Raw genomic sequence first — 20,153 nt, forward strand, 5'->3', positions numbered from 1 at the left:
ATAAAGGCTGGTATAATGAAAATTGTCATGAAATACTAAATAAAAAAAACGGGGCAAGACTAAAATGGATCCAAACTGGCAAGCAACAGGACTTACAAAAATATAATGAGTTAAGAAAAGAATCAAAAAGCGTTAATACAAGAGCAAAAAGAAATTGGATAGACAGCAAAATAAAGGAAATAGAAAGGGAAAATATAAATATAAACTCGAAGAAGTTCTATAAGAGCATAAATGAACAAAATAAGGTAAATAAAGGGAAGATAAAAGGCATAAAGGATAGCAACGGAAAAGTTACGGAAGATGAACACCAGTACAAAATGACATGGACGCAATATTTTAAGGAAATACTTACAGATAAAGAAGTACTCCAAGATGAAGAATATCAACAAATAGAAGATCTAGAAAATGCAACCGAAAATACGGATGAACCAACAAGAGAGGAAATCTATGAAATAATCAATAAAAGCCGCAATGGAAAAGCACCTGGATTAGATGGTATTAATATGGAGCTAATAAAATATGGAGGCTTTGACCTCCAATATCGGCTATATGAATTGATCAAAAAGATATGGATCGAAGAAAAAATGCCTGAGGATTGGGAAACTGGTGAAATTATTACTATACACAAAAAAGGGGATCAACAGATATGTAAGAATTACAGAGGACTCACGCTGCTAAACACCGCATACAAAATACTGTCAACACTCATACAAAAAAGAATTTCAAAACAAACCAAAACCATAATTGGACAGTACCAAACCGGGTTTACATCTGGAAAATCTACAATAGATGCTATCCATACGGTCAAGCAGATAATGGAGAAAGCGCATGAGTATAAAATGGAAGTGGAAATACTCTTCATAGATTTTGAACAAGCGTTTGATTCGATAAAAAGAAGTAAGCTCATGTCGGCACTAAAAGAACTGGGAATACACCCCAAACTAAGAAAACTAATACAGTGTACAATGAAGAAAACAACAGTCACAGTAAGGACACAAGTGGGGAACACAGAAGAATTTGAAATAAATCAGGGTGTAAAACAGGGGGATGCTTTATCAACGACGCTGTTCAATTTGGCACTGGAATATGTGATGCGTAAAATAGACAAGAGAACAATAAAAACTAGAAGTGGACAAATAGTAGCATATGCAGACGACATAGCACTTATCACAAGAAGTCGAAACACAATGGAAGAAATGCTAAAGGAAATAGTACTAGAAGGAAGTAAAATGGGTCTCAAAATAAATGAAAAGAAAACAAAAATAATGAGGCTAGATAAACGTATTATAGGAGGTAAACAGAAAATAAAAATTGGAAATTTTGATTTTGAGGAAGTAGATACATTCAAGTACTTAGGAACAACCTTAAGTAGTGACGGAAATAAAGAGGCAGAAGTCAAAGAAAAAATAACAGCAGCTAACAGGGCATATTACGCTAACAAAAAACTACCGCAAAACAAAATACTACGAAAAAGTACAAAAATGAGAATATATAGAAATGTGAAAGGTCCCCGACACTGCCACACGACCAGCGGATTCCAAAGTGCAATAAACAATATTCACATAGTCAGCGGATTCCAAAACACGTATCAAATAAATATAAGTTCAATGCATTAAAAATTAGAGTTCATTCATTGTTTTGTTACTGTTCATTGTTAAAATATTCAAATATTGATTTGTCTGTAAAGTTATTTTCTGTAGAAATTATAAGTCGTTTATTTTAAATAACAGTACTTTTTAAAAAAGTTAAAAGTGTCTCAAAGAACATTTCTGGCGTTGCGAACAGGATCAAATTCGTACAGAAACACAAGTTTTCCTGGTCAACTTTAGTTGTTGAACGAGACGATCCATCGAACCAAGGCGAGAAAAACGTAGTATGCAGAAGACATCACCAGTGATCATCCTCTTGTAAGTACAACGTTCCTTTTCACCTTATTTATGAGCACTTTTAGCGATATTTCTGAAAGTAACTTACATTTATTATTGTCAAATCTCTCTATAAACCCTTTGGACAGTTCTACTTCAGCTAATAGTTCTCGATTTTCTAAAAATCAAATTTTAAAAGTTCGAAACACTGATAGCCTGAATATGTCTCTTCAAAACAATGATATCTCCAGCCTCTGTGCCACTCTACCCGAATTTAGTTCGAAAGATAATCTTTCAACATTTATAAAATCGGTAGATAACTTAATTACGTTCCTTCGGTCACAGAATCTCACTCAACCTCAAGAATTCATATTAAATGCCAATATTATATCTCGTATAAAAGGTGAACCTAGAGATTTTTTAAACTACTCAAATTTAACACTTTGGACTGATGCACGTCCAGCATTACTATCTAAATACGGAGATCGACGCTCCGAAGATATTTTACTAACTCAATTATCTACAACAGTTCAGTACGATAATGAGACGTATGACCAATATCACCAAAGAATCTCTAATAATTTAAATGATTTGCTTCAACACATAGCTCTTAATGATAATATAGAAACTGTAAATTTCAAAACCCCATACTTTAAAAATATTGCTCTCAAAACGTTTTGCACTGGCATTAACGAGCCATATTGTGAATATTTATCACATTTTCAAATAAATTCTCTCGATGAAGCCCTGCAAAAATGTATCTCCTACGATAATCATAAAAATCAACAATTATATATGAACTTTTTGAGGAGTCAACAAAATAGAAGACTACCCTCTATCCAAAAATCAAAACAAAATTCCATTCCTTCAAACCACAATAGATTTAATCAAACTTTCACGCGAAACCCTATTATTAACCCAAGTCCCCCACGAAATAACTCTTTTTCAAATATCCCTATTTCTCCTATAAATAGAATCCAAAATAACCACCCTCTTAGAAATAACCAAAGTTTTACTAGATCTCAGCCTAATAATACTTTTGGTAATAACAATACATTTAATAATCCATCTACCAGCAATTCTTTTGAAAATAAGCCAAACCCCCTTGCTCCACAACACCAAAGAAATTCTCTAACTTTTCGAAATGTCCCACAACCAATGAGTGGTGTACAAACTATTTCTACTAGAAATTAACCAATGAGTACTTCCACGAGAAAAACTTTTAATTTTAATGTTGATTCCCATCAAAATGAACACTTCAACCCTAACGATACTTTAGACTTTGACGATATAAATGACAATTTTGAAAACGAAAATTCTCATCCAGACGCCCAGGTCGAAAATTTTTACGAAGCCACTCACGAAGCACCAATTCAATAAATCTTAATAATATCCGTAACAACCCCCAACTACCATACTTCATTATGCCAAAATCAAAACTAAAAGTCTTAATTGATACAGGAGGCTCAGATACAATCATATCTCCTAAAGCTTCTACCTTTTTCAACTCAAATCACATTTATAATAAGCCCTTCATGTTGACTTCCATGAAAATAACACGGAAGTATAACTCCAATATTAAAACACCCTTGCTCGAAGAACTTAACATTTTAGAACCCATCGACGCTAGAATTGCCGATTGGAGTAAAGACTTCGACATACTATTAGGAAATTACGACCTAGAACGCTTGCATGCTTTGATAGATTATCAAAGTAAATTACTTACATTAAAACGTCTTAATATTACTATTCCTTTTGACACCTTGCATAATAAAATTCCTGTAGACATCTTCAATGGCGACATTCTCCTACCCGAAACTATAATAAATAACATTAAAATTCCTGAATCTATCCATACTGTTGCCAACGGTTACATTAACGATATCTATTTACCAACCCCTTTGCCCTTAGAACCTATACATGTCGAGCATTTAGATAAATACGAAATATGTAACGGTCCAAGTAAATTCGATCCTTCATTAATTCGTACTCAGCATCTGAACCAAGAAGAAAAGGAAAAAATTTTGAAGCTTTGTAACAAATATAAGGATATTTTCTATGACGATAATTCTGATTTAACTTTTACTTCGGTCATTAAGCACGAAATAAGAACAAAAGACGAAAACCCAATTTACGTCAAAGGCTTCCGACATCCGAAAGCAATGCAAGAATAAATTTCCAGACAGATTAATCAATTACTCGATAAAAAAATTATTAGACCATCAATGTCTCCTTACTCCGCCCCTGTTTGGGTTGTACCAAAAAAAACCGAAGCTTCCGGCAAGAAAAAATTCCGTATGGTTATTGACTACCGCAAACTAAACGAAAACACCGTTGAAGATAAATATAATCTTCCCAATATAGAAGACATTTTAGATAATCTAGGAAAAGCTACATATTTTACTACCCTTGATCTAGCCCAAGGCTTCCATCAAATTGAAGTCCACCCAAATTCAATCGAAAAAACAGCTTTTTCCGTACCACACGGTCACTACGAGTTTTTACGAATGCCATTTGGTCTTAAAAACGGACCTTCCACTCTCGAAAAATTGATGGATAACATTCTCCGACCTTTTCTCTACAAATGTTGTTTCGTCTATATGGACGACGTCATAATTTTCTCTAAGTCCCTTCGAGAACACCTGATTCACATTGCTGCAATCTTTGAAACATTTCGAAAGGCAAATTTGAAAATTCAATTAGACAAATCTGAATTTCTGACAAAAGAAGTCGCTTTCCTTGGTCACATTGTGACTCCTGAAGGCATTAAGCCCAATCCTAGTAAAATAGAGGCCATTAAAAACTTCCCTATTCCAAAGACTGTGAAAGAAGTGAGATCATTCTTAGCACTCATTGGATATTACAGAAGATTCATCCCAAATTTTGCAAGAATAACATCACCCTTTTCTCGATGCACTCGTAAAGGAGCTATCATAGACCCAACGAATGTCAATTACAAAGAATGTTTTGAGAAGTGCAAACAACTCTTATGCAATGCCCCAGTTTTGCAGTACCCAGATTTTTCAAAACCTTTTGTTTTGACAACCGACGCCTCCAATATTGCCATTGGCTCTGTATTATCACAAAACAACCATCCCATTTCGTATTACTCCCGAACTTTGAACTCCGCCGAGCAAAATTATTCAACTATCGAAAGAGAACTTCTGGCAATCTTAGATTCCTGTAAACATTTCCGCCCGTATTTGTATGGTCAAAAATTCACTGTCGAAAGCGACCACAATCCTCTAGTATGGATTTGCAAAATTAAAGACCCCACATCTCGGTTAGCCCGATGGAGACTGAAACTGGAGGATTACAATTTCGATGTAAAGTACCGCAAAGGCAAAGAAAACCAGGTAGCCGACTGTCTTTCCAGAGTACAGGTCAACGCACTTTCAAATTCTTCTATTTGTGCCGAACCCCCTGATCCCCACGATTTTGATCTAGACGAATTCCTTGAAGAATTCGACAAAAATCAATCTCTCAGCGAGAATACCAAACACACCGCAACCGAAAACCCGATTTCCGGAATTCCTATATCTGAAGATCCAATCAATTCAGCAACAAATCAAATTATTATTTGTCCCTAAATCTAGAGAATATGACATTATTTATAAGAAACCTTTCAAAAAACATAGATATACCGTAAACCTCACTGACAATTGGATAACAGAAATACCTGATGCTCTCAAAAAAATACTTAGACCAAATGAAAAATTCGCGATACATGTACCCCATTAATTTCGACCCTTTATCTGTGATTACTTTAAGGAAACTTTTGACTCGACCGTTAAGGCTATTTTTTGTAATAAGTTACTACAAGACGTAGAAGAAGAACAAAGACAAATAGACTGTGTAAAACAATATCATACCGAAAATCACAACGGCATACTCGAAACTTACAAACATTTGAAAAATCAATTTTATTGGCCAACCATGCAAACTACTATTTCTAATTTAATAAATCAATGCGAGATTTGCTTAAAAAACAAATATGAACGACACCCTTATAAATTACCTCAGTTAGGCCCATTATTAGGACAAAAACCTTTCGACATAATTCACATTGACTTGTTCCATTGTAACAAAAATTATTATCTAACGATTGTAGATTCATTTAGCAAATATGCTCAATGCTATAAAATCTCTGATAAAACTTCCGTATCAATCCTTAGCAAGCTACGACATTATTTTTCTCACCACAATTACCCGAAAAAAATTGTTTGCGATAATGGCACTGAATTTAATTCTGCTGTAATTAAGGAATTCATGAAACTCCACAAAATTGAAATACATTTCACGACGGTCAATAACTCATCTTCTAATTCTCCTGTTGAACGATTCCATTCCACCCTTATAGAAAAACTTAGAACACTACGAGACCAAAATCCAGATGATCCCTTAGATGATACTTTCACACATGCAATTCTAATTTATAATCAATCAATCCACAGTTCCACTAACTTTTCACCTTTTTCAATTCTTTATGGCCCCTATGCCGAAGAAATACATTTCGATTTTGATCTTCCGCTATACGAAACATACAACCAAAGACATAAAGACGAACTCCAACCATTCATAATAGACTTATATAATAAACAAAAAGAAAAACGACAGAAAATTCTAGACAAACAAAATGAAAATACTGAACCAATTCCTGTAATCGATCCAACTAATTCTGTCTACGTAACTAAGAAAAAACATCGACACAAACTAAGCTCTCCATATTCTAAATTGCATCCAAAAAAACAACTCAAAACTAAAATTGTTGGTAAGACCGACAAACAAAACACCACAAGTACTCACTTAAAATTCGCAAAACGACTTCGTAACGTAAAGAAAAAGAATATCTCAGATAGACCTTCTTTACAGAACGACCCTATCCCTGGGACATCCGCTCAAGATACAAGAAATCCCCAATAACGGCTATTATGCAGAAGACATAGGCAAATCAAACGAGATAAATCATTATCATAGACATATTTTACAAATCAATTTAGAAAAATTAACTGATACTTTAGAAACGAACCCTAATGACCTTTTCGATTCACCTTTAGAAAATGGACCTTTAGCCCCTTTGAAATTTCAATATAATTACCTTTTAAACGAAGCAAAAGATAATCTTCATAAAATCACCCGTAAACATAAAAGAGGGTTGTTCAACTTCCTCGGAACAACTATTAAATATATATCTGGGAACCCTGATGATCATGACTTGGAATTATTGAAATCACGAATTACTGCTGTAGAGGTTAAAGAAAATGAAATCATTAACAACCTTAATAAAGAGATATCTTTTGGACACTCTATTGATACGAGATTTAATAATCTTCTAAATTTGATAAATAACAATAGTAAAATAATTGTGGCTGCAGTAAACAAGTTATCATCCGATTTCAATGGATACGTTGCACTTCATAATGAAATTCTAAACCTTCAAACTATAAACGAATTCCTTTTGAAACTGATTCGAACTATAACTTTATCCCAACAAGACCTTTCGAATATTGAGCTCTTTACTTTAGATGAACTGGAAACTTTAAAACGAGAATTATTAGAAACATATTCTCGGAATGCCCTTTTAATCAGTGACGAACATCCCTATCAATTAATTGAAGCTTCTAAATCATTAGTTTGCGTTACCACCAAGACCATGCTCATAATACTGAAAATACCCATCCTTTATCCTCATTCTTACCTTACATCTAGAATCTACCCAATTCCCAATAATGATCACATTATGATCTTGCCACCCGCGCATTACTACGCAAATAATAAATGGTACGAAATCTGCACCAGCTTAGCTGAACACATCATCTGTACGAAACCTATAAGATCGCAATGCAAAATCCCGAATATAGAGAATTGCACCAAGTCAATCACAACAGAGAACTTTTCACAAGAAACCAGCAAAGTAATTCTATTAGGAATAGTTCATCCAACCATAATTCAAAACCAAGAAATTAAGAGAAGTAGCATCTTAATGACAAACGAGCCAATTACTATAGAAGGAATACGATACAATAAGAAAATTGTGCAAGAAATTACAGTGCCGCAAGTAGTCCCAATCAAGCTGCATCCGAAGCACGAAATTATGCTAGAAAAACTCCAAATTCCAGAGACGCACGGACAAGTTCAACCCATTGAACCAATCCCACTCCTGCCGCAATTCTCCGCAGGACTCAGTATGGTTTCTTTAATTACAATTTTTATTATTTTAGCCATTTTAATAACAGTCTCTGTAAAGAAACGAAAAAGAATTTCCAGATTCTTATATGGTCCCAAACTACAACCCACTCAAATCCAGATTCTCCAAGATTTGTTCTCAGAGACTTCGAGGACGAAGTCAACACCAAAGGAGGGAGGAGAAATGTGAAAGGTCCTCGACACTGCCACACGACCAGCGGATTCCAAAGTGCAATAAACAATATTCACATAGTCAGCGGATTCCAAAACACGTATCAAATAAATATAAGTTCAATGCATTAAAAATTAGAGTTCATTCATTGTTTTGTTACTGTTTATTGTTAAAATATTCAAATATTGATTTGTCTGTAAAGTTATTTTCTGTAGAAATTATAAGTCGTTTATTTTAAATAAAAGTACTTTTTAAAAAAGTTAAAAGTGTCTCAAAGAACATTTCTATATAAAACAGTTATTAGACCGGTCATGATGTATGCTGCAGAAACTATGACTATGACAAAAAAGCAAGAAGAAGACTTAGAATTGTTGAGAGAAAAATATTAAGAAGAATATTAGGACCAGTAAAACTAACAGAAAATGAGTACCGAAGAAGAATGAACCATGAAATAGCACAAGAAATTAAAGAGGACATAGTAAGAAAAATTAAACAACAAAGAGCAAGATGGCTGGGACATGTATGGAGAGCAGGAGAGGAAACAGTAGCGTACTCAATATTAGATTGGACCCCTGGAAATGCTAGAAGAAGAGGAAGACCAAGGTCTACATGGTGGCAAGAGGTAAAAGACGACCTTAAGAGAATTGGGATGTGGAACTGGCAAGAAAAAACGAAAGATAGACGAGCCTGGCAGGATATGTGCCACAAGATATAAACAGAAGAGAATGGGGACTGATCTACCCCGAAACAAAGAAAAAAAAAAAAAGATCTAGAAAGCTCGTAAGAGCGGCGTTACCCCATCTGGGGTGTTTAGCCACCATATATATATATATATATATATATATATATATATATATATATATATATATATATATATATATATATATATATATATATATAGATGGTGGAAAATGTACAGTGTCTAGGAAGGGCACTTGAAATTTTTGATCATGTTAAAAATTTTGTTGAAAACAACAAATCTCTTTCAAGTAATCCTGCCACTACGATAAAACAAGCTGCTAAAGATCCACTGATGAAATGTAAGCTGAGTTTTTTTAAATTAATTGCAGCTGAATTGGAACACTTTTTGAAAAGATTTCAGAGTCCAAAGCCACTTGCTCCCTTTTTGTATGAAGCACTGCATGATGTAATCAGAGCCCTCATGACAAGATTTGTCTGTGATGATAAATTAAAGGCTGCAATTACTGTGAAGCAACTGCTTGATATTGACCTATGTCAATCTGAAAACTTTCTTCATTACAAAAAAATTGATGTTGGTTTTGCTGCCAGAAAATTTCTTGGAGAAGTCAAAGTAGATGAGAGAGATGTTATGAACTTTCGATTGCAGTGCAGGGAACTTCTTGTTGCTATTGTTGAAAAACTGAAAGAAAGGAGTCCTGTGAAGTTCTTGATCGTTCGGGGTGTTTCTGCGTTAGATCCTTTTATTATTAAACATCAGCCCAAAATTGGTATTCAGAGATTTCAAGTGGCCCTTCAGTGCTTGGTTCACGCTAACAGAGTTGAGGATGATGTTCAGGGCACTTTGCCCCGGGCCCCCCATGCTGATGGGCCCCCGAATCAAAGGAAAAATTATTATTTTTTTTTAATCAATTTATTGGATGTTTATAATATAAATTTAAATTCTCTATTGTTTAAAAGCTGATGATGCAAATTTGAAGTTAATATTTAAATTTTACAATACTTTATATGTGGAGTGATAGAAAACTAATATTTTGTTGAATAACATTATATTATATTCTGTTATAACGTATTTGTTGCTTTCACTCATCGTGACAAACTAGAGAAAATTTCGAAGATAAAGTAAAAAGGCTTAGGAGGTAATCATAACTCGGAAAATGAATGAAAACATTCTAGGAAAAATGCGAATTATAGGGAAGCAGCCTAGTTCGATTTATTGAAGGTTCTCTCCCCCTCTAATTACGATAAGCATATGAAGTTATTGAAAGTATCAAACACGGCATTTTTTCGATTTACCAAAGCTACCAGATGAAGACATTGATTTATCAAAAATTTCAAATTATCGAAGTTCGAGTTATTGAGAGTCGGCTTTAACATAAAGAGCCTTTGGCTTCGGATTTTCACGGAACTTAGTTTCCGGTTTTCTGCATCCAGGTATCGAGCTCTCAGAATTTTATACAAAATAGCCGGTTAATAACATCCCCACTTTAAACACTCAGTAAACATTAAACAAATACTAGTCAGTAGTACCAGGCAGTTTGTGTAGTGTGCAGTGTTTAATCCTCAGCTGACGGGAATTTATTGTGCGAGTACTTACCTATACGTATTATAATTTCAGGTAAGTGAATTTCTCTTTCAATTTCAATTAGATTTAATATTTAGTGCATAGTTACCGGAACGTATTTTACTTGCGAAAAGATGGTTTCAGACTAATATTATAAATTATAATTAATCATATTTTACTTGGATCCAGTCAAACTGTCACAGTTTATTCATTTTGCGAAATGATTTTTTTTCTTTCAACCGTTTAGTTTTTTGTTTTTTTAAGGCTACAAAAGGTACAGCTTAGTTTCTAAATGTTCGCCCTACAAAGAAAAGTGAATATTGCGTCTTTAAACCGTCTTCTCAACTTGTTTTTTCTAGAGTCAAATTTTTCAAGGAAAACAAATTTTAATCTAAATTAATTGAATGTTATGTAAATTCAAATGAAAATGTTTAATTCCATTTATTTATAATTGATGTCCTTTTTGGTTAATAGGTCTCTGCATAATGCCGTCCAATTGATCGATTCCTGGATTTTCAGGATTTTGCGTATTTGTTTTCCATACTATCATAGATTATTTGGATTTTTTTCAATGTCTTTAAGAAACCAATTGTTCATTATTAAAGATCTTGACCAAACCTCTTTTTGAACATCGTCACACTAGCTTTTTCGTCTCAATCATTTAGAATAAGCGATGTTTTACTGTATTCTGGTTTTGACTAAATTTATTAGAATCGGTATTACTTTCGAAAGGTAATTGATTGAAACTCTGCCTTTTGTTTCCTCACTTTTTTTTATTATTAATTTTTTTAATTAAGAACGAGGGAAAAGAACGCTTGACTGTTTTTTACTACCGAATGCAAATCTGGTGACTGACCGACTAGGGGACCCATCTCCATCCACTTCTCAATGTTTAGTGCCGGATCTGTATAATCGTGGAGAAGCTGAGACGATTCTAGTACCTAAACAACAAGAAATTTCATCTGTGGAAGACAATAACAAAACTGATGAAGACAGTTTCGATGTTTTAACGACAGCCAACCTGGATTCAGAGAAAACTATCGATGAATCAGAACAAATCAACGTGAATAAAGACCCTGGCACCTGGGGTCGTCTTGACATCAAAACTAGAGATCTTTTGGTTTTAGCGGGACTCCCTGGTAAACCGCAGGGCATTCCAAGGGATAATTCTGGCAGACCGTTTCCCACGTCCATTTTGTCAAAAAAACTAAGTAATGGGGAATCTGCGGATAGAGATTGGATTTCCTGGAGTATTGAAAAATCTGCATTTTTTGCTACCCTTGTTATCTGTTTGAAGACAGAAGTATTGAGAACAAGCAATTATCAAATTTTGTAAAATGTGGCGTTAGTGACAATTGGAAAAAAATCTACGATCGAGTTAAAGACCACGAGTCGAATGTAAATCATGTAAATAATTATGTTAAATGGAAAGAGTTAGTGATCACTCTTAAAGGAAAAAAATCTGGTATTGACGATTCTCTCTTAAAATGCATCAGAGAAGAGGAAGAAAAGTGGAGAAGAATTTTGACAGCCGTCATTGACGTAATATTATTTTTGGCAGAACGAAACCTACCATTTCGAGGGACTAGTTCGACTGTCGACAAAGATGATTGTGGCATATTTTTATCAACACTCAAACTGTTAAGAAGATACAACTCTAACATTAAAGATCACTTGGATTCGCTAGCAAGAGCTAAAGAGTCTGGGAAAAAATTGCAAGCTCATTATCTGTCGTGGAGAACCCAAAATGAATTTTTGAAAGTCTGCGGGGATAAAGTGAAATCAAGTATCATCCGGGAAGTTCAAGAATCACTATACTTTAGTATAATTGTTGATGGAACACCCGATATTTCCCACAAAGAACAACTAGTTTTCGTGATAAGATACATCAGTCGAAACGACGGTTTATGGGGTGTTTATGAAAGATTTCTCCAGCTGTCTGACTTTGATCAAAAAACAGGAGAGGCCATAGCGAACAAGATCAAGATTGTTTTGAAAGATTCTCATTTAAATCTTCAGTTATGCAGAGGCCAAGCCTACGACAATGCCTCGAACATGTCAGGAAAGTTTAAGGGGGTCAAAATGAGAATCCTTAATGATAACCCTCAAGCCTACTTTTCTCCATGTGGCGCACACTCCTTAAATCTCTGTGGCGTTCACGCTATGGAAGTGAGCACAGAAGTTAAGTCATATTTCGGCAACGTTCAAAAGTTGTACAAAACTTTTTCAATGAGTCCTAGTAGATGGAAGATTTTGCAAACAACTACCGGAGTGTCCCTCCATTCAGTTTCAACCACAAGGTGGAGTGCTAGAGTTGATGCGATTCGTCCCCTCACTAAAAGGTATCAAGACATTATTCATGCTTTGGTCAGCATATCAGATGAAACGAACTTACCACCAGAAACGCAGGTTGACGTTGATGCCTTGATTACATGGACGAACTCGTTTGAATTTGTTTTATTTACCACAATTTGGTATAAAACTTTGAAAGTGATCGATGAAAGGAATAAAGTCTTACAAAATTCAAAGATTACCATAAAGGACTCTGCAAAAATAATGGAAGGCTTAATTTCGGACATTGCAACTATAAGGAGTAGTTGGGATAAGTTTTTGGAAGAGTCCAAGTCAATTGCGTCGACCTTCCTAATATCGCCTGAATTTCAGCCGACAAGAGGGAGAAAAAAGAAAACGTTTTTTGATGATTCGGAGGTGCCAGACCATAGCTTCAACGTGACTGTTAGTGTTGAATACCTCGAACGCAGCATATTTGACAGCTCGAACGCAAGTACGAGGTTGTCGCGAAAAAAAAAAGAAAAATAAGAAGAACATTGACATCAATAAAAACTGTAATTGCTAATAGTTCTGTTTTGTGTCCTGCACGTGGCTGGACACAAAATATTACTAAATATTCAACTACACACACCTACATCAAGATTCACTCAGGTCAGTGCCTTCCATTTTACCTATATTTCTAATTATTCATGAACAGTACTTCTGCTTGACACATATACTTTATTTTCCACATTACAATTGGAACGTTTGTAGTGGGTTTCACTTTAACATATCTTTCCTTTGAAAAACTGCGAGTGATCCTAATCATTACATATTTCTTATAATACTGAATCACAAAATTTGTTAGTTGAAATACTTATATAATTACTTACTTATTCGAAACATACATTCAACTTACTTCATACAATGTCCAATCAAAACAAAATTAAACGTACTTCAGCAAAAAGCTCTTTAACAAGATTCACTAAATACTTTCAAACTATAAAGGATGATGATGATATAGATTTACTTGATTTGCAACAACGCCTAACAAACGCAGAAACACTTTTTGAAGACTTTCACAAAGCGCAACTTGCTATCGAATCTGAAGATCCTGATTTTGAAATAAATTATGACACAGTACACTCTCCTGTGAGAGAACAATTTGAAAATGAATTTTATAAAATAACTTCTGCTGTTAAGAAATTCATTATGTTACACGAAACACATGAACATACAAGTATACATGGAAATGACAGTAATTATCCAAACAATACTACAATACATACAAATATTCGCTTACCACAACTAATTTGCCCACATTTGATGGCTCTTTAGACCAATGGTTGTTTTTTAGAGACAGTTTCAAGTCAATCATTCATGACAACTCTAGAATGACAAATGTACAAAAATTTCATTATTTGAGGCTATCTCTTCAAGGTACAGCTGCAGACAAAATCAAATCATTACAAATTTGCGAAGCAAACTATAACATAGCATGGAAGTTACTCTGTGATAGATTTGAAGATAAACAATCTTTGATAAAAAATCACATAACAGGCTTATTTCAATTACCCACACTAACAAAAGAATCTCATGAAGGTCTCAATTTTATTCTTGACAGTGTAGAGAAAAACCTCAATGCTTTAAATGTCTTAGAGAGACCAACAGATCATTGGGATGATTTACTTGTATACTTAATTACTACAAAATTTGATCATATCACCCATCGAGCATGGGAATCACGCAATGATGCTACTAAAATAGCCACCTTGAAGGAATTATTAAAATTCATTGAGGAACGTTGTAGAGTCCTATCATCGTTAGATTGCAACTCAAATGATGAACCTAAACGTAACCTTAAGTTTAATACTAACAAACATTCAAAGTCATTTATAACAACATCTACCAAACTCAATTGTAGTATGTGTAACAATAACCATAATTTACAAAACTATCCCCATCAGAGAAACTGAATACTGCAAAACGTTTACGCTTATGTATCAACTGCTTAGGTTCAAATCATCGAACCAAGGACTGCAAGTCTACAGGTTGTCATAAATGTGGAAAAATACACCACACATTACTCCATTTTCCAAATTCAAAAGAAAATGAGAACCAAATCCCTATTAATACGTTAGCAATTAATAGCCCTGGAACTTCTGATACAATTTCAGACTCTAGCAACACACAGATTAGCCTCACATCTACACTCTCCAAATCACCACAAATCTTACTTTCAACAGCCCTTGTTACTGTTTTTGATAGATTTGGAAACCCACATCAGTGCAGGGTATTGCTTGATAGTGGAAGTCAAGTAAACTTCATATCTGAAAAACTGTGCAACACTCTCCAACTGAATAAACAGCAAATTGACATTTTGGTCACAGGAATTAGTCTAATGTCCCACAATGTTCAATCATCAACTTTATTAAAATTCAGGTCAAATATCAACAACTTTTCAAAAACAATAAGCTGTATTGCTTTACCCCAAATCACAGACCATCTGCCATCCTTACCACTTGAGCTAGCTAAACTTAATATTCCTGAGAAAATCACACTTGCCGATCCCAATTTTCATCATCCTGCACCTATTGATTTATTGATAGGAGCTGACACCTTTTGGGATCTTTTGAGCATAGGTCAGATCAAACTGGGGAAGAATCTACCTACCTTACAAAAAACGAAATTTGGATGGATAGTTTCTGGTCCAATATTTACTAATACTCGAAGGTTTGTCACACATCATTGCACTCTCTCCACTAATATTCTAGAATCTCAACTCACAAAATTCTGGGAAATTGAGGAAGTTCCAAAGACTTCACACCTTTCTTATGAAGAAAGGCTATATGAGGAATTATATAAAAACACAACTACAAGACACAATGACGGACGCTTTATTGTTACCATACCTCTAAAAAACGAAACTTCTGTACTTGGTGACTCCAAAAACACTGCCATACGCCGTTTTTTAAATTAGAGAAACGACTAGGTAAAAATCTTGACCTAAAGGCACAGTATCAAAATTTCATTGACGAATATATAAAACTTGGACACATGTCTCTTGCTAGTTCTCAAACTGACAATTCAGGCTTTTTTCTTCCACATCACTGTGTCTCGAAGGAAAGCTCGACCACAACCAAACTACGAGTTGTTTTTGATGGCTCAGCAAAAACAACCTCTGGACTGTCACTCAATGACATCACTATGGTAGGTCCTAATATTCAAGACAACTTATTTCATATTCTTTTAAGGTTTAGAAAACATAATTACGTATTAAGTGCTGATATAACAAAAATGTATCGCCAGATTCTTGTGACAGAAAGACAAAGAAATCTACAAAAAATCCTCTGGCGATCTACATCTGATGAGGATATTAATACATATCAGTTGAATACTGTGACTTATGGCACAGCACCGGCTGCCTTTTTATCAATTAGATCACTTCACGAAGTAGCTTATCGTCATTTAAATGAATCACCTGACATCTGCAACATTATACTACACGATTTCTATGTCGATGATCTTCTCACGGGAGCTAGTACAGTAGATGAAGTAAATAATATTAAGGTAAGACTTTCTGAACTCTTAATTGAGTATGGTTTTCCTCTAAGGAAATGGAAGTCCAACATGAATACTTTCGAGCATGACGCAGAATCTGAGATTCTGCATATAGGTGATGAAGCTCAAAATAAAACTCTAGGCCTACTCTGGAATCCTTCTGCTGATTGTTTACAATTTTCCATCAACATCTCTAATTGTTCACCAAAAATTACAAAGAGACAAATACTATCCTCTACTGCACAAATATTTGATCCGCTTGAACTACTTTCTCCTGTCACAATTACAGCCAAAATAATCCTACAAGAACTCTGGAAATTAAAAATATCCTGGGACGAATCTGTACCTAGTGACCTGCATACTACTTGGTCTAACTATTATTCTCGTTTACTCAATATCAACAGTCTAAAAATACCTAGACAAATTCTACTGTCTAATTGCATTACAAAACAGTTACATGGGTTCTGTGACGCATCACAAGCAGCATATGGTGCATGCATTTACATTCGCTGTAGCGATTCGTTAGGAAATTGCACTTCTAATTTATTGTGTTCCAAAACACGCGTAGCACCACTCAAACTCATTACTATACCAAGACTTGAACTCTGTGGCTCTCTTCTGCTGGCAGAATTAGTTGAAAAGGTAACATGTGATTTTCAGCCCAATGAGATTACCTATTGGACTGATTCGTCAATTTGTATAGCTTGGATAAATTCTTCCCCACATATTTTAAAAACCTTTGTCGCCAATCGCGTATCACAGATTCAGAATTTAGCTAAGGCTGAATTATAGAGACACGTGAATACCACGGACAATCCTGCTGATTTACTATCACGTGGAATTAATCCAACAGAACTAATAAATTCTAAATTTTGGTTTCACGGACCATCATGGTTAATAAAATCAACTACATGCTGGCCATCACACGACCTAACAATGGACAACACTATTATCATCCCAGAAGTCCGCACAAAGGCTTTATCCTTTGCTAGTTACATAAATGTGTTTGATACTTACATTATTTCTTGTATCAAACAATTTTCAAGTTTCATAAGACTTCAGCGTATCTTCGCGTATGTCTTACGATACACTCACAACGTTCGACCCAAAAATAAAAACTCCAAAAGACTTGGACCCTTGACAACTCATGAGCTTGACAACTCTTTGAATTTTTTGGTACATTCAGTACAACGTCATCATTTCTCCGATGAGTACTATAAACTGCTCAACTCTGAGCCACTATACAAGGGAAGCAAACTTCTTACCCTAAATCCCTTTTTTGACCATTCTGATTCCATAATACGGGTTGGCGGTCGCTTAGACAATTCTATTTTTAACTATAACATCCAATCATTCTCCCCTACAAAACACACTTAACATTAATTTTAACACGTTCTGAACATATAAGACTCTTACACGCAGGCCCACAAGCTCTTCTCGCTTCCATTAGAGAAAAATTCTGGCCACTATCTGGTCGCAGGTTAGTGAAAGGCGTCGTATGAGATTGTGTCAGATGTTTCAGATTTAATGCCAAACCACAACAATACCTTATGGGTAACCTACCCTCATCTCGTATCACGCCATCCCGTCCATTTTCTGTCTCCGGTGTAGATTATGCCGGACCATTCCTACTTCGAGATCGGAAAGGAAGGAATCCCAAAATTACCAAGGCATATGTAGCATTATTTGTTTACTTTGCTACAAAGGCCCTGCATTTGGAAGTTGTAAGTGATCTCACTTCTGAATGTTTTATCGCCTGCTTACGGCGTTTCATGTCTAGACGAGGTAAGTGCCATGAACTCCATTCAGATAATGGAACTACGTTCGTTGGCGCAAATAATGAACTCAAGTCATTTCTTAATATTAACAACGAATATATCTCAGACAATCTCTCAAAGGAGGGTGTACAGTGGCAATTCATTACCCCACAATCTACTCATTTGGGAGGGATATGGGAATCTGGAGTAAAATCTACCAAACATCATTTGAGACGAGTAATGGGGGACGCGGCTCTTACTTTAGAGGAATTTGTTACAGTATTGTGTCAAGTAGAGTCCTGTTTGAACTCCCGACCACTCTATCCATTATCTAATGATCCAAACGATATGAATCCTTTAACTCCTGGGCACTTTCTGATAGGAGAAGCATTAACGACGATTCCTGAACCGAGACTCCTTGATATCAAGGAAAACCGACTATCACGTTTTCAAAAAACACAACAAATTCTGCAACGCTTCTGGTCAAGATGGACCAAAGAATATATTTCACATCTTCAGACCAGAGTTAAATGGAAGATAAACCATCCTCAACTACTTCGAGTTGGCACCCTGGTCATAGTCAAAGAAGACGGCCTTCCACCACTAAAGTGGAAACTCGGACGAATCCTCCAAATCCACCCCGGTGTTGACAACATCATACGTTCCGTAACTATCAGAACTGCAACAACGGAGCTGAAGCGTCCTGTAGTCAAGATATGTGTTCTACCCAACCAAGATTAATTCATTTTGAAACTCTTAAGGCGTTTCAAGGCGGGGACCTAGGTTAGTGTTGAATACCTCGAACGCAGCATATTTGACAGCTCGAACGCAAGTACGAGGTTGCCGCGAAAAAAAAAAGAAAAAGAAGAAGAACATTGACATCAATAAAAACTGTAATTGCTAATAGTTCTGTTCATGATTTTTAAAAATTATTGTAAAAAATCTGTGCTATCAAATATATTAAATTTGTTACTTTTGAATACGTGAAATTCTCAAAATCAGCACGATCCCACAACAGTGACAGATCGGTTCAAAGTGAAAGTTTTTTTGCCGTCCATAGATTTGCTCTCTTTGGAAATAAAATCAATAACTGAGAAGATGAAAGAATTGTCTGATGTATTCACACCGATCATATCTCCTACCGAAAACACGTTACAACTTAATCAACTCTATGTTGATGGTGTAGCAGAAGATCTGGTCAACGGAAACCCACGAGATCTTACAAAGGATGAGTTAGAAAATGAATTGACCATTTACTTTAAGCTACTTAAAGATGGCGTGATCAACTCAGGAGAAGGAAACTTGAACTGTGCAGTTGATATTTTGAACAACATTTACCAAAAAGGCCTTGAACACATATTACCGCAAATTTGCATCTGCTTACGGTTACTAGCTGTAATACCAGTTTCAGTTTCAACTGGTGAGAGAGCCTTCAGCAAAATGGCGCTCATAAAAAACAGGCTGAGACCTGCAATGGGAGAAGATAGACTTAACCACTTAATGATATTAAGTATTGAACATGACATAGTAAGAAAAATAAGTTTTGATGAAGTGATAGAGGATTTTGCCAGATTAAAGGCAAGAAAAGTCAAATTATAGATAAATGCAGTGTATATTAATTTGAATTTGTTTTGCTTCTTTTATCATTATTTTTGCTGTAAATAAAATTCTACTTTAAACTTATATGTATTATGTTATTCACCCTTTGAATTTTTAATCAAATCTAAAAATTTATATTTTAATTAAAATATATTTAAATATTATATATTATATTTAAATTCGGCAATTCCCGGTTCTGGCACTAACTTTTCCACTAATTTTTTCAATTCATTAATATATTTGTATAGATTTAATCTAGAATAAAAAATAACACCAATAACTAAAAATTTATGTTTTGGTCTGTATATGTTTCTTTGAAAATAAGCAGCTTTTAAATATTTACATACCTTAAAATTTTGTGGTTGTTCTTCTCTAAGTTGTACTTTTCAATCTTTTTTAATAATTAAATTAAACATTTTTTTCCGTATATATTTCGAACGCTGACTGTGATCTCATCAGGGGATGTTTTCGATTTCTCA

At 34.9% G+C, this 20,153-nt stretch overlaps 2 protein-coding genes across 2 annotated transcripts; both read left to right on the plus strand.

Annotated features, from left to right (window-relative positions):
• The first annotated feature begins 15,964 nt into the window (after positions 1-15,964).
• On the plus strand, positions 15,965-17,110 carry LOC130895778 (uncharacterized). The gene has a single exon (XM_057803326.1). The coding sequence runs from the start codon at positions 15,965-15,967 to the stop codon at positions 17,108-17,110; it is 1,146 nt and encodes a 381-aa protein (XP_057659309.1).
• Positions 17,111-17,868: 758 nt separating this feature from the next.
• On the plus strand, positions 17,869-18,816 carry LOC130895779 (uncharacterized). Its single transcript, XM_057803327.1, has one exon. The coding sequence runs from the start codon at positions 17,869-17,871 to the stop codon at positions 18,814-18,816; it is 948 nt and encodes a 315-aa protein (XP_057659310.1).
• The last annotated feature ends 1,337 nt before the right edge of the window (positions 18,817-20,153 follow it).

Source organism: Diorhabda carinulata, chromosome 6 (assembly GCF_026250575.1).
Source record: "Diorhabda carinulata isolate Delta chromosome 6, icDioCari1.1, whole genome shotgun sequence".
NCBI classification, from domain to species: Eukaryota; Metazoa; Arthropoda; class Insecta; order Coleoptera; family Chrysomelidae; genus Diorhabda; species Diorhabda carinulata.

Coding starts and splice junctions, on each gene's coding strand:
- LOC130895778 (XM_057803326.1), top strand. CDS start 15,965: ATGGTAGGTCCTAATATTCAAGACAACTTATTTCATATTCTTTTAAGG.
- LOC130895779 (XM_057803327.1), top strand. CDS start 17,869: ATGGGTAACCTACCCTCATCTCGTATCACGCCATCCCGTCCATTTTCT.